Source organism: Benincasa hispida, chromosome 9, assembly GCF_027475165.1.
Source record: "Benincasa hispida cultivar pf3 chromosome 9, pf3_genome.v1.1, whole genome shotgun sequence".
Lineage (NCBI taxonomy): Eukaryota > Viridiplantae > Streptophyta > Magnoliopsida > Cucurbitales > Cucurbitaceae > Benincasa > Benincasa hispida.
In genome coordinates, this window is record NC_143486.1 from 65,605,654 (window position 1) to 65,622,070 (window position 16,417).

The 16,417-nt window shown below is 36.6% G+C and overlaps 1 protein-coding gene across 2 annotated transcripts; it reads left to right on the forward strand.

The window, feature by feature from the left end:
* The first annotated feature begins 272 nt into the window (after positions 1-272).
* On the forward strand, positions 273-14,723 carry LOC120085569 (GTP-binding protein, HflX). Of its 2 annotated transcripts, XM_039041613.2 has the most exons (14): positions 273-921; positions 1,587-1,729; positions 2,773-2,889; positions 3,194-3,308; positions 9,151-9,288; positions 9,527-9,622; positions 9,726-9,839; positions 11,227-11,295; positions 11,487-11,557; positions 11,630-11,723; positions 12,612-12,737; positions 12,856-12,945; positions 13,332-13,413; positions 14,422-14,723. In XM_039041613.2, the coding sequence occupies exons 1-14, from the start codon at positions 544-546 to the stop codon at positions 14,523-14,525; spliced, it is 1,737 nt and encodes a 578-aa protein (XP_038897541.1). In that variant the 5' UTR covers positions 273-543; the 3' UTR covers positions 14,526-14,723. The 2 variants fall into 2 exon arrangements, with proteins under 2 accessions (XP_038897541.1, XP_090173767.1); XM_090317641.1 differs by lacking the exon at positions 14,422-14,723 and having other exon boundaries at positions 13,332-13,658.
* Positions 14,724-16,417: the final 1,694 nt, after the last annotated feature.

Consider the following 16,417-nt stretch of genomic DNA (forward strand, 5'->3'; position numbering starts at 1 on the left):
CGCTACTCATCATTGAGGTTGTTAACCATCCAGCTCTAGAGCTCTAAAGGATACAAAGAATTCCTATACGACACGAAAAGAGCCCACATTTTAGGAATGAACTCAAGCTAAATATTCTTGGCCAATTTATATAACCACAGGGCATAAGATGTGAACTCCCATTTTTTCTCGTAAACAAACACATGGGTTAGCAAACACTCCTTTATTAGAAATATTGGTAAAAAAAAAGAATAATAACTTGATAATCCTCCAAACACAATGTTTAACCCTAGGGAGGGCATTAGCCTTCTAAAGAGGAATCCACGACGACTTATCAAGGTTCTCAACAGACGAAGAAGCTTACTCGAAAGGGGGTTTCTTTGTGAAAAGTGCGTACCACCAAACAATCAATAAAATATTTAAATGATTATTAAAAAAAGAAAAGTATTTAAATGGATAAAGTTTAAAGATTAGGATTCTAATTTCCAACTAACCAAGAGTATAATTTTTCCTCTTCACAAACGTTCTGCTATTGTTTCGGAATACCGGTAGCACATCCAATCGATGACGAGCGCCTCTCTTGCCGGTTTTTTCCCTCGCCCTTCAATCCCAGAACCCTGTTCTCCATGCATTTCTTCGAATCAGAATCGCATATTCTTCCCCTTCACCTCAAGAAAAAATACGAGGAATTCTATCAGTACGCTTGGGAGTTCTTTTCGACAAGAGCCTGCCGTCGTGTCCTCTGATAATCTCCCTTTCCATGGTTCTTTTGTCAAGCCTATTCAGGAAGCAGGAGAAACTGAAGATGTTGATGAGCTTATCCATGGTGTCTCGAGTACTGAACCAGAGCCTAAATCGCAGTTACCGACTAGGGTTAAAAAGAAGACACAAGAAGATGAGGATAGCCTCGAGGGTAGGTTTAAGCTGCGAAATGGAAGGGAGGTATGTTTCTTGAAGCCTTCCTCTTCCTCATTTGAACAGTACTCTCTTCGAAATTTAGAATCAATTAAAATACCAAGGTAGATACTCCCCTTATTTCGATGTATTTCTGTCATCTAATTGCCGAACATGATTTAGAAGTTAGAACGAATAGGGTAGAAATCATGAACTATTCTACATTTGAGTGGAGTTGAGCATTTACTAATATTAATTAGTCGTGATGAACAACTACACCCGCTAAAGAAGATAGCAGATGTGAGGACAAGGAGATAAAAGAGATGGTGTTGAACATCAATTGGGGGTTATGCAGATAAGATGGTTGCGTATAATCTTTGGACTGGATTCTTTTAATTTCAGAAAATACCTATTTTCAGAATGAAAGGCCGCACTCCCGTAGGTTGAGAAAAATATATTTTGGTTCTGAGCAGCATAGAGGATGCAGTATGGTACAGTTAGGATAGATGATTAAAACGTGACCGATAAAATGTTCGGTTGAAGTAATTTGGGGAAGAGGTTCATAGCTGGCTTTCTTCATTCATTCTTCTACACTTGATTGTAAACAACATTCGTGACTTTCTTTTAATTAAAAACATGTATGTATGGATCTTATCCGTCGATGGTATTTTAAAAAAATGGAAATGAAGAATTTGACTTATTCATCAATTCAGGTTTTTGAAGAAAAAGCCTACCTTGTTGGTGTAGAGCGGAAAGGAGATGTTGGCCAACTTTTTAGCATAGATGAATCTCTGAAAGAACTGGCACAATTAGCTGACACAGCTGGACTAAAGGTCGTTGGTTCAACATATCAAAAGTGAGTTCTGTGGATACTTCCGTGTGCCATTCTATAGATAAATACATTCCTTCCGTTGGCATCTTTGATTGATTTTGGGTCATATTTGGAATGAAAGTGTCATATTTTCTTTTTCCCTCTCCATTTTCTGTCTTTATTCTGTTAATTTATAAGTTCTGTTTGAAGTCTATAATCAGCCTGGCCTTTAGGCTGTTCTCTGTTCTCAATGAAAAACTGTCTCTTGTCCAGTAATAATAAAGATAAAAAAGAAAATTCTCTAATCAAACTGGCTTGCCATATTTACAATAAGATTATTTACTAAGTTTACTTTTGGATTCTATCCTAAAAGAAAAAACTAAGTTTACTAATGGAAACCAACTTCAATGGTGTCAAGAGATTTCCTGCAATATGCATTTTCTTGATATTGATCATGATATATTTTCAAATGGTGGTGGATGTTTATATTAAATTGTCTCTTTATTTAGTACTCTCTTAATGTGCAAGAATGTCAAACAGCTTTGATGTGGGCCATATTATCCCTTCTTCTAACAATCTTAATTACTTTATTTTTCTGTTTCCTGTTCTTTTCAGCACACTTCAGGTAGTTATCGCATAATGTTCGTTTGAGTTTGATAACTATTATCTTTTTAGTTTAGATGTTTAGTCATAATTTCTTTGTCTTTGTGATGTTTGTACTTCCCAGAAAAACTTATTTTTAAAATTAAAAAAAAAAAAAAAAAAAAACCTAACCAATTTTGAAAGGTTCTGAAAACTTTATTTGGCTTTATAATTTGGTTATCAATTCAAATGCCTTATAACAGGGGCTTAAATGTTGGTCTTTAAGAATCTGATCCACAAGCTGAATTGTTTATTCTCACCCTAAAATTTTTTCATCATTTAGCTCTGTCTCAGTGTAAAATCTCCCCTTATTTTGGAGATTATAGTCTGTCTTTTCTCATTGTCCAATGGAAATGTTTTTTGAAATTCCTCTGGCACTTAGTTTGCCATGTTTCTTACATAAAAGAATATTCAGATCTTTTTCCCTCCAATGTAATTATATGCAGACTAGCTTCTCCAAATCCAAGGACTTACATAGGATCTGGCAAAGTTGCAGAAATCAAGAGTGCAATTCATGCATTAGGTATAGAGACTGTGATATTTGATGATGAGCTTTCAGCTGGGTGAGTTTGTTCTCTTTTTATTTATTGTTATTATTATTTTTAATGATTCTGTTAATGCATATTATCATTTCTTATAAGCGAGGGAACAGTGCATCATTGGCATTAATGTTATTTTATCGCCATTATTTTCCAAAAAGTTCCCTTAATAGTTTACTTTCCTGCTCATTTCTAGCTTGTGTTGTGATTAGAGATGCTATTTTGCAAATTGCGGGTCTGGCAATGTTTTCTGTTACATATGTATCTTCTTGTTCAAGAAAGCTAAATCGTTTTCCCTTGTCATAGAACTTATAATCTCTTCTCTTAGGCAACTGAGAAACTTGGAAAAATCATTTGGCGGAGATGTAAGAGTTTGTGATCGTACTGCCCTAATCCTGGATATCTTCAATCAGAGAGCAGCAACACATGAGGCATCTTTACAGGCAACGTTCATGCACTTGAATGAATTTTATATAGGCCCCGTTCCTATTGATTTCGCTTGTAATTTTCTATTTTTAAATATATGTTTGTTATCTCCCAATTTCGTTGCCATGATTTTTACTTTTTAAATAAATATTCAAATTCTTAATCAAATTTCAAAACAAAAACAAATTTGTCAAAACAATTATTTTTTTTGGTTCTCAAAACGTGGCTTGGTTTTGAAAACATTAGTAGAAAGTGAATAACAAAACAAAGGAATTTATAGGTGGGAGTAATATTTACGAACTTAATTTTCAGAAATCAAATGGTTATCAAATGGGTCCTTTGTTATCTTCAAAGGATGTCTTTTTTTCTTTTTGGGGAGTGGGGGGAGGAATGTGTTAGGTTCTTCTTCCCTACGTCAAATAACCCAACAAAGAAACACAAAGAAGAAACAAGAAGAAACAGATCAATATAGCTGAGATGTATTTATTTATAAACACAGCTCTAAAGAGCATTCAACAGTTTATCGAAATGACAAAAGAACATTCCCAAAACTAGCAGACATTCATCCCTAAAGAAGACAAGATGATTAACCAAAATAGGAAAAATAAACCAGCACATTTAAGAGAGTTGGTGGTCCTCTCCTGCAAAAGCCACACTCAGCCTTTACCTAAAATATTCCCTGATTCCCCACTTCCCCTCTGCTGTCCTTTTTATAACAGTTTTGTGGTCCCTAACCATTTTCTTCTTCTTCTGCCATATTAGTTGGCTGGTCATTTCCCTTCTTACCCCTACGTTTATATGTGTAAATAATTTGAGGTTTAACAATACCGTCTCTCTCGAAATGCACCTTGTCCTCAAGGTGGAAATGAGGAAATTGTTGATTCATTAAGTGGACTACTTCCCATGTAGCTTCATTCTCAGATGGACCCTTCCATTTCACGAGCCATTGGTTGGATGCTAGCTCCCCATTCCATCTCACCCCTAGGACTGTTTATGGATTGGCTTGTAGCTCAAATTCTTCTGTTAAAGCTGGGGGTGCCGTTGAATCTGGTGGCCTTGACCTAACTTTTTTTTCAGTTGAGATATGTGGAATACATTGTGAATCGCAACTTCGAGAGGTAAAGCCAATTTATAAGCCACTTATCCAACTCTTTCGAGGATTCGGTAAGGTCCATAGAACCTAGGTGACAATTTCTCACTTCTTTTCTTTGCTAGTGATCTCTGTCTATAGGGGCGCAACTTCAAATAAACCTCATCTCCAATTTCAAAGCTCAATTCTCTTTGATGTTTATCGGCCTGCTTCTTCATACAATTTTGTGCCATCATCAAATTTTCTTTTAAGGCACTAAGCGCCGAATCTCTTCTTGCAGTTGTTGCTCGACCGAATTATTGGTAGTTTTCCTGTCTCCATACGAAACCAGAGGTGGAGGTGGTCTTCCATAAATAGCCTGGTAAGGGGTGGTCTTTATAGATATGTGGAATGTGGTATTATACCATAATTCAGCCCATGCAATCCATTTGTTCCATTAAGTAGGTTGTTCATTGCAAAAGCACCTGAGGTAAGTTTCTAAACATCGATTGACCCTCTCCGTTTGGCCATCTGTCTGAGGGTGAAAGGCCGTGCTTCTCTTCAGTTGTGTACCCATGGATACGAACATCTCTTTCCAAAAATTACTTAAGAAAATTTTATCCCAATCTGATAGGATTGAGATTGGAATTTCGTGGTGTCAGACCACCTCTTGAATGAACACTTCTGTTATCTGTTTTGCTGTGAATGGATGTTTGAGAGTGATGAAGTGGGCATACTTACTTAATCGGTCCACCACCACCATGATGGAGTCATATCCTCCTGCTTTCGGTAAGCCTTCCACAAAAGTCCATACACCATTCTTCCAGAACCAGGCACGGGATGGGGAGTGGCTGCAATAATCCAGCTGGGGACAAGGACTCGGTCTTGTTCCTTTGACAAATTTTGCATCCTTCCACATATTTTTTAACATCTGTCTTCATTCCTTGTCAGAACAATTCCCCATTCATCCTTTTATACGTCCTTAGGAACCCAGAGTGGCCTCCCAATACAAAGTCATGGAACGTATGCAACAAGGATGGGATCAAACTGGAATTTCGAGAGAGAACCAACCTGTCCTTGTAGAGTAATCTGTCATGTTGCCACTTATATTTAGTTGCCACTTATATTTAGGTTTCCCATCTGGATCCTTCTTCAATAGGCTATTATCTTTTGGAGCTCCTCGTCCTCTTCCACCTCTTTCAGCATGACCTCAATGTCTATTAGGGTGGGAGCCGTCAACACATATAATTCAGCTGAATTGGGGACTCGAGACAAGGCATCAACTGCTTTGTTTTGCAAGCCCGGTTGATAAAATATCTCAAAATCATATCCTAGCAGTTTTGTCAACCACCTTTGGAACTGTAGCTGGACTTCGCATTGTTCGATTAGGAATTTGAGAGCCTTTTGATCTGATATCACGGTCAACTTATTCCATAGCAAGTAATGTCTCCACTTTTGCACTGCTAACACCACAGTCATCAACTCTTTTTCATATATGGACTTGGCTTGGGCTCTCGATGACAGCTTTTGACTGAAATAGGCTATAGGTTTAGATTCTTGAGATAATACAACACCTAACCCAAACCCTGAAGCATCGGTTTCTATAACAAATGACTTCAAGAAATTCGGAAGAGCCAGAACAGGGGTTGTCACCATGGCTTGCTTCAATTGATCAAACGCCTGTGAGGCTTCATCATCCCACACGCAAGAGTTCTTTTGAAGGAGTCGGGTGAGAGGTGTTGCAATGCTTCCGTAGCCTTGCACAAATCTTCTATAATAGCTAGTGAATCCCAAGAACCCCATCAGCTCAGACACATTCTTCGATTGGGGTCATTCTCTTGTCACCTTGATCTTGCCATCGTCTACTTCCACTCTTTGTGCTGAAATCCAATGGCCTAAATATTGTACCCTGGTTTGGCAGAAGGTGCATTTCTTTTTGTTGGCATACAGCTTGTTATCGCGAAGAATGTTAAACACCACTCCCAAATGTGTTTCATGTGTTGAGATGTCGGGGCTGTATACCAAAATATCGTCAAAGAATACTAAAACGAATCGACGAAGGAATGGCCGAAATACCTGGTTCATTAGAGATTGGAAGGTGATCGGGGCGTTTGTCAACCCAAAGGGCATCACCAAGAACTCATAATGCCCCTCGTGAGTTCTAAACGCAGTCTTCTTGATATCTCCCTCATTCATTCGAATCTGATGGTAGCCAGTCCTTAGATCCAACTTCGAGTAAACAGATGCTCCATGTAGTTCATCCAAGAGCTCTTCTATTACTGGAATGGGGAATTTATCTGACACTGTGGCCTAGTTCAACTTCCGATAATCAACACAAAACCTCCATCCTCAATCTTTCTTCTTTACTAAAAAGACTGGACTCGAGTATGGGCTATGGCTTGGTTGAATAATCCTTGCGTTCAACATCTCTTCACCCAGCTTTTCATTCTCTTCCTTCTGGCTATGGCCATATTTGTAGGGCCTAATGTTGATGGGTTTCTGATTTGCACAAATCAGTATACAATGATCTACCGTTCTTCTTGGAGGTAGGGTTGAAGGAGATTCAAACGCATCCTCACTTTGTTCTAATAAGGCTTTTATCATGACTGGGAGTTCGTCCTCCATGCTTTGCTTGGTCTCACCCTCTTCTTCCTCCCATGTCTCTTCTTCGAACTCAAAATTCTGAAACTCAACCAAAATTCCTTGGTTCTCTACGTACCATGTTTTAGCCAAGGCCTTGAATGACACTTCTGTCTTGGTAAGTTAGAGATCACCGCGTAGTATGACCTGTGAGTTACCTGCCAAGAAGGGCATGGTTAGTGAAGGCCAATGAACTCCCATAAACCCTATTGTGCATAACCACGGCATTCCTAAGACTAGGTCCATTTGTCCGAGATCAATGGCAAGAAAGTCAGCCTTCACGGTCAGCTCAGGAAGCTCCAACTCCAGGGCCTTGCATACTCATTCCCCTTGTATTGTCGTACCATTCCTGATCACCACATTGAAGCTTTTCTTATCAACCGGAAGATGTAGCTCTCTTACTATTTTCTGATGAATAAAGTTGTGGGTTGCTCCACAGTCTATTAGAATGAGGACTTCTTGTCCCTTCAGCTCCCCTTTTAGCTTCATTGTCCCTCGAGCAGACAACCTAAACATGGACCTCAAAGCAATTTCTGCTTTCTCCTCGACCTCGATGGCTTTCATTTCCGTTTTCTCTTCTTTTTCTTCTTCTTCCTCCACGATCAGTTCCTCATCTTCATTGGTAATGAACAACATGAGCTCGCGATTTTCCTTTACTTTGCATCTATGGCCTGGTGCGTATTTCTCTTTACATCTAAAGCAAAGGCCTTTGTCTAGCCGGTCACACAACTCGCTATCTAATAGGCGCTTCATTGGCGGATCTCTTTTCACATAATTGCCTTTCACTGGTATGGTGATGTGTTTTGTAGCTTGGACGTCCAACAGCCTCCCACTCCTTCTTTCAGACGTCGAGCCCTCCTTCATTTGGGCTTCTTTCTTTCCCGGCCTAACTACTCCCAGGTCCGTTAAGGCTAGCTTTAGGGCCATGTTTCGATCACTTACCAGCTGGGCTTCGTGCATACATTCCTCCAGTGTCGTTGGCTTTTTGTTAATCACCTCAACCCTCAGAGTAGGTTCCAGCCCATTGATGAAGGCGTCTTTGAGAACATCCTCTGCAAGGCAGGGAGAGGAGTCGCATACGTTACAAACTTCTTCACGTAATCCGCGTATGATCCTTCTTGCCGTATTCTCAGCAGCCTCGCGTCTAAGCTTCCTTCTTCGGTCGGTCTGAAATATTCAAACATCCTTCTCTTCAATTCCTCCCACATAGTGATCGACTTCCGATTGTGACTCCAACAAAACCAGTCGACCTCGTCTAGTCCAAAGCTGATTACAGCTATCATCACTTTCTCCGAGTCCGACAGCTCATGAATCTCGAAGTAGTGCTCCGCCCTATACACCCATGACTCTGGGTTTTCCCCTGCGAAAACAGGTATTTCCAGTCTCTTGTACTTACTCTTATCAAGTCCTCCCATACCGGTGTGTGGTGTCAAATCGAACTCTTCTATCTTCCCCTTTGAGCTTTAATCGAAGGGCATCAGTAGTCCCTAACTCCTTAGCCTTTCGGATGGATATTTTTACATAATCCCATCAGCATCTCCTTCATCTCTGAGATCTTCTTCTCCATTCTTTCCTCCATTTGCTTCTGAGCCATAGCTCTCATTCGCCCCAGGATGAAACCGGCTCTGATACCACTTGTTAGGTTCTTCTTCCCTACGTCAAATAACCCAACAAAGAAACACAAAGAAGAAACAAGAAGAAATAGAGTAATATAGTTGAGATGTATTTATTTATAAATACAGCTCCAAAGAGCATCCAACAGTTCATCGAAATGACAAAAGAACATTCCCAAAACTAGCAGACATTCATCCCTAAAAAGACAAGATGATTAACCAAAATAGGAAAAATAAACCAGCACATTTGAGAGAGCTGGTGGTCCTCTCCTGCAAAAGCCACCCTCAGCCTTTACCCAAAATATTCCCTGATTCCCCACTTCCCCTCTGCTGTCCTTTTTATAACGGTTTTGTGGTCCCTAACCGTTTTCTTCTCCTTCTGCCATATTAGCTGGCTGCTCATTTCCCTTCTTACCCCTACATTTATGTGTAAATAATTTGAGGTTTAACAGAATGCTATTCTTAATATTCTTATGTTTTGAGGGGTTTAGTTTATACACAAGAATATTTTTGTTAATTTAAGTAAACTCTCTTTAGGTGGCATTAGCGCAAATGGAGTACCAGTTACCTCGACTTACAAAGATGTGGACTCACCTTGAGCGTCAGGCAGGAGGACAGGTGAAAGGTATGGGTGAGAAACAAATTGAAGTGGATAAGCGTATCTTACGAACACAAGTAAGCAATCTTCTTTATCGAATTTTTGTATAATAAGTATTTAGTGCTTTCCATTTATAATCTGTAATAATTATTTATGAATATTTTCTTAAATTTTCACTGAGAGCTTATATATATTCCAGCCAATTTTTGCATGATAAGGATATTCTGGTTATGTATGATATGCTAAGTTCAAAAGGTTATTGTTTGGCTTATTTGTTGAAGCTAAGTTTGAATGTAAATAAACATCCATTGCTAGATTGGTGTTCTCCGTAAGGAATTAGAGTCTGTCAGGGTGCATCGAAAACAGTACAGAAGCCGACGCTTTTCAGTACCTGTCCCAGTAGTTTCTTTGGTAAGCGAATTTACGTGAGCATGAACTTTCTAAACTTTCTACTTTTGTGTGAGGGTAGCTCTTGTTGTTAACATTTTAGAGGTCGTGGATGATGATGTTTTAGGTTGGATATACAAATGCTGGAAAGAGTACGCTCTTGAATCAGTTGACTGGAGCTGAAGTCCTTGCAGAGGATCGGTTGTTTGCAACCCTTGATCCAACTACGAGGAGGGTTCAGGTAATTCCATCTAGTCTTATCTTGCAGTAGTATCATATTCATGAGTCAGTGTTAGCATTAGAGCAATGTAGTTAGGGGGTTAACTGCTATTGAAGTTTGGATGAGATATGTGATAAATCTGCTGTATATTACTGTGTAGCTATGAGTGCAACTCTGTAAATACTATATAGGTTATTGAAAAAAGAGGACTTCCATCCATTGAGTACTTAACAAGTGGGTCTTTCAATTAGCATCTCTTGTGAATACCCGATGCTTCAAGCATATCAGGTGTTTGCATGATGGTGTTGCCAATGCTTTAGCAAATTGGGCATTTTAGGAGTTTAGATCCCAAACTTGGGTTCTAATTTTCCAAATTGGCTAATGACACTTGCAGACCATGATAGGCTTTCTTGATATGGTTTTCTGAGTTTGTACTTTTAAAAAGTTAAATAGATAAACTGATGAAATAAGCCTAAAATAGTAAAATGAAGTCCTCAAATATTTAGGAGCACACGATGAGAAATTGAAAGTTCAAATAATTTTCTTCTAGAGAATTGGGGCAAAAATGCACCTAGCAGATAAATGCCCGCTGTTCTGACTAAGGAATACTGAATACACCAATGAGAGCTAAGCTAGGTAATGGCCTCTTTTGGAGTCTATTGATGGTGTTTATTTTCAACTTGAGCAAAATCTGTTTCCCGTTAATCAACTTATTAAGACTTCTTTTCAATATCGTGATTGATGCATTACAGTTGCATGATCTATGAAATAATGGAGCCTTTCCTAGCTAACTAACAATCTGCTGCTAGACTTTTATTTTGAACCAATTTGTTATCTTCCTGGAAGTACAACTTTGAAAATGAATTTGTCATAGGATCACGGTGTACAACTGCTCATGCCTTATAACAGTATCAAACATCTTTTAGTTTTCAAAGGGATAAAAAGAATGGAGGAAATTAGAACTATAGATTCGGACAGGGAGAAGACAACGAAAAAGGAACTAGAATAAAAAAAAATTAGGGAGAAAATTTGAAGGCTCATGCAATCAATTCTTTACCCAAGTTTGACTGACTACAAAAAAGGTTCCCAAGTTTTTTTTTTTCTTTTATTAAAAAAGATATCGAATAAATTATTAATGAATTGAGAAGCTTATAATATAATAGAACCCGATCTTGTAAATTTTATCAAACCATACGAAAGAAATTCTAACCTTATAAAATCATAGGGACTAAATTTTAACTTCCTCTAAATTATAGGGACCAAATATGTAATTTAATATTTTTAATTACTTGTATTTTTATTTATTTTTTTTCAAAATGATTAAAATATGTATAAGAAGTGATTGTGAATTTAGAGCTATTTTTTAATTCATTTTGTTCACTTAAGATGCTTGTTTCACACTCTCCAGATGAAGAATGGGAACGAGTTTCTACTTACTGATACTGTTGGTTTCATCCAAAAGTTACCAACTATGCTGGTGAGATTTGCAGCCACAAGATAAGCATCATATAGTCACACGTCATCTATCATTTCATTCTGAATCTGCTGGTACCATAAATCTGATTTAGTTTCATTAATTTTGCAAGGATGTTTCCTCATTTGCCTTTCTCGGTATTTGTAGTAAAATCCCCAGATAGCTTTATTGTTATCTCTGGTTAAGTCCTACAGGTTGCTGCATTCAGAGCAACATTAGAGGAGATATCAGAATCATCATTGCTGGTTCACGTGGTGGACATCAGGTGATTGGTTATTCTATTGGTGTTTGTAATTACCCTAATCTATTCTCTGATTCAATATATTATTAATTTCAGCCATCCGTTGGCTGAGCAACAGATAGAGGCTGTGGATAAAGTTCTTTCAGAATTGGATGTGTCATTGATTCCGAAGTTGATGGTTTGGAACAAGGTAAAGGGGAGAAAGTTCTTACGGTGATGGAACCTTTCACCCCATCACACAACCACTACAAAAAAGATGAGGAAAAGGAAAGAAAGAAAGAAAAGTGTTTGATACTTTTATCTGTGCTTACAATAGATTTCTGTCCTTTTGTCATTGGCATGGCTTGTATTGATTTGCTTTACTGGAATATTTTTATTATGTGAGATGAAAACCCTAGCGAATTGAAATTAGGAACCCTTTTGATATGAGAACCCCTAATTCTAAAACACTAAAACCCCAAATCGGTAAGATTTCAACCCTAAGGATTGTGTTAGACACAAATTACCTTAAGATCAAAGCCCTTGAGACAAAGAACAAGTTCCTTGTCCCAAGATTTGAACAAAAATGATATGAAAACCCTAATGCCACTTCATAGGTCATAGTAAAATGACATGAAATCTTGGGGGAGGTTTGGTCTTCAGCTAGGTTCAACCTCTCTTTGGTGTTGGTGTATAAAGAGTTTTGTATTTATCCTTTGTTTCTTACTCTTTAAGAGACAGGTGGAACTCCTTGAGTTTTGTTTTGCTCCTTTGGTTTGGGCTAGCTAATATTTTTATTTTATTGTCATTGCTGCTGCTGCTGCTATCATTATTTGTATTGCCATTTGTATATCCTTTCATTTGCTCCATTGAAGTTTGGTTTTTAATTTTAAAGAAAATTCTGTAGGTTTTGTTAGGGATCCTTATTGGCAATTCTATTAACAAACACCTAACTGCATAGCAGAAAAAACTCAAAAATATTTTTTAAAAAATTAATAAGAGCTGTAGTTGAACAATTGGGTGGGCTGCAAAATGCAGGATGTACACAAGTATTTTTCATTCCCATATTCATCTCTAAATCCAAAATGTCAAATGGCAGGTTGACAAGGTTAGTGATCCTCAACATATTAGACTGGAAGCAGATAAAAGAGATGTTGTTTGTGTATCTGCACTGAGTGGTGATGGTTTGGACGAATTCTGTGATGCAGTTCAGGGAAAACTGAAGGTGTATTAACTTGAAAAAAAAGTAGTTTTTCTCAGTTATTTTGTTAGCAGCAGTTGGCACTGCTTTTTAAACGTAAATTATGAAGACAAGATCAGGAATGATTGTTTTCAATGGGCAGGACTCAATGGTTTGGGTAGAAGCCTTGATCCCATTTGATCGAGGCGAGCTCCTGTGCACTGTGCATCAGGTTGGAGTGGTAGAGAAAACTGTAAGTAAATGGAGGATCCTTTTCAATTTTCATTTTGTTTTCTTATTATACTCATTTGAGTTATTTTAAAATATCTTGAGTTACATTCGGTTGAAACATTTTGTTAGTGTAATTAAAAAAAAAATGGTGGTAGGAAACAAAAATGCCATTCTAAAAAACCTACCGGAAAATGGCAATACACAATTAATGTGCATTACTCCTAGCTATCATGACTTTCTATTTATACATTAATAGACTTCTCTAAACAAAATAATATATGTTTTCTAGCAAGAGATAAAAAATAGCGCCATTGGACGACCCCTCCTTTGTATTGATTTTGATTTCTAAGTTGGGCGCATGGTCACTACTTTTCTCTAGTAACTTCCACTGTCAACTTATGCTGGCAGGAATATACAGAAAACGGAACACTGGTCCAGGCATACGTTCCCCTCAGGTTTTCAAGGCTGCTTACACCAATGAGGCAACTATGTATAACCTGACCTCAGCTTGCTCAAATTTATCATTTCCATTTTTACTATCTATTTCTGTTCAAGGGGAAAAAAAAAACTATCTATTTCTGTTGCATTGTTCATGACAAGGGAAGAGACTCCTGTTTGTCCTAGTTGTGTAAAAACATGGATCCCCCTAACATGGGATTGTAAATATAAGATGTCCTAAATTGTTAAAATTTTTATGTTTAAAAAAGTTGAATTGGCGTGGAATGCCTTCTGATATTTGCCTTCCTGGACTTACCCAAAAGACGGAATTAGTGCTTGAGCTAGAGTAATAGTACTAAACCATAGGGTGTTCTGTTCATTAGCTTTAAGGAAACTCTAGGGAGTAGGGATCATCTTCAGTTTGTACCAAGACAGTAATTTTGTAAGAAAAGCAGGTTGTAAATAGAGGGGCCATTCAAGCAGTTTCAGATCAGAGTCTCAACCACATGGAATTGTGGAAAAAAACAATCACACTGCAAATTATTGGGTATTTGGTCAGATTTTTTTTTTCTCCTTTTTTGTTAGGTACATATCATTCGGTCACACATCATTATCAGATGTCGTTGGCCTGAAGTCATAGGTTAAAGAAACGATTGGGTCGGTGATCTACCTTACGCAGGACCAGAATCTGACCCATAATTAGAATATTTATATATAGAGACTATCTGGGGATTGGGTAAATTTTGGACTCAATGAATGTTGAAGTCATTGTATAGCTCAAGCATATCTCTCCCTCTTTTTATCTCATGACCTAACAGAGCCTTTTTCTTGCAAAATAAAGCCACTTATAATGCTAGACTCCACTAAGCTAATAAAGAGTAAAATGATGGAGAAAATGACAGAAAATGTTACATAAATTGGAAAGGTATTCGACTTCAACATATATTATTATGTTGATGGGGTAATGGGTAGTGCTTTAATTGCAAGATTCTGCACAAAAATTGGTGTTACCTTTCTTCCCGTGCCTTGCTCACATTGTCTTTTATCTTTTTAACTGCAGGTTTTACAAAATCAGCTCAAATTTCCCAAATTCATCCAACTCACCCGACTGAAGCTGCAAGGTCAACGTCTAGAAACGAAGAAGAAACTAATTGGGTTTGCTAAAGTTCCCTCTCCCTTAGATTCCTCTCTTTCACTTGAAATTATTCAAAGGCCAAAGTCTTTCTTACCTAAATAAATCAAAATTGATACAAACTAGAATTTAGTTCTTATGGTTCATAATTAGAATTTAGTCCATATGGTTGGAGACTATTTATAAGAATTTTATCAAATGATGGAAACTATTTATGAGGTTTCAGCAAACTATGAGGACTAAATTCTAACTTTCTCCATCCATAGGGACCAAATTTGTAATTTGACCTTGTTCAAAAACACCACCAAAATGTCAATGTCTAACGAATATATGGACATTTAAAAAAATCTCTTTTTTGTTAATACATAATTTAGGTCGGATGAGCTAGATACACTTTGGATCATTCCCATGTATCTAACTAATACAGAAGTGTAGAGATCGAAATAATTAATTCTATTCCATTAATTAAATCAAACGTGTGATGTAGTTGTTAGAGGATGGACTCAAAATTGGAAGTCTCAAATGGATATCATCCAATTCATCTGCATTATAAATAAATATTGATGTACTATTATTATTTTTAAAAAATATTTCGTTTCCAAATTCACATCTTATTTTAAACCTTAGAGTTTTATGTTTATCATATTTTGGATCTTATAGTGTAAATCTGGTGATTGAACTTCCCTAAAATTTGTTATGATCATTGTTGAAATTTATATTGTATTTTTTAAAAAATTGTATATATAAATATATTTTTTTTTGAGATGTAGGGTTGGTGGAATCAAACTTTTAATATAAAGGTTGATAGTACAAGTACGTTGAGTTATATTAATTTTGACAAAATATAAGTAAATAATTGGTGCACTAATACAAATATAACACAAGTTCATCATAAAATAAAACATTAAATCTCATAAGCACTAAAATAAAATTAAAATAGGGTAACATTTGAAAAAAAAAATTAAATATAATAAACATTGTTTAGTCTATCGCGGTATCATTTATAGATAATGACATTTGTTATATTTGTAAATAAATTTATCATTTTTTTTATTTGAAAACAACTCATTAAAATAAGTAAAAATCGGCTAGCAGATTAATATTTTCTCTCATAGGATAATAATGTCGTATAATTAGCACCTAAAAATAAAGATGATTTCGAGCAATTAAGAAGACACGGTGATTAATCTACCAATAACAAATGATGGTCATGTTATAATTTATACCATGAAAAAAGAAAAAAAAATGACTTGATTTGATTAATGAGTATTCGGAGGGAGATAGAGACAAATTAATGTTTGGATTGATGAGAAGTGAAGTTCATAGGAGAACGTGGTAATGTGCGAATCAGAAAGGACAGTTTAATGTTTGAAATATTTATTTAAGGTTCTGTTTGTTTAAGTACTGCAGCCCATGTGAGACGCAAGCCAATTCATGGACTTCCCATTATAATACACTTTCTTAATAGTGCTTTTGCTTTATGTAAACTGTACTTTAATCCCATTATTATTATTATTATTATTAACACTCTTAAGGGCACCCTACTAATAAACTAATCCCATTTATTTATAGTTTCCTCCATGTTTTTCTTAAAATAATAATAATAATAGAAATAGATTGTTTTACTTTGGGATAGAATCTAAGGACCCTTGCTAGGACTTTGTTTGTACTCTTGACAATTTATCTGTGACATCCCAAATTCTTGTGTATTTAAATTTAATTATGTGGTAATATTTGAGAACTATTTTGAATTTTGGAGGTTGAATTAAATTAATGTGAAAGGGTAATTCAATTTCAAATTTTTGCTCCGTGAAGAATTTTGGAATTTAAATTTTATTTTAAGGAGAATTTGGGATTTATTTCAATTTTTTAATTTAATTTGAGAAATTGAATTAAAATTAGGAGATTTGGAATTTTGGAATTT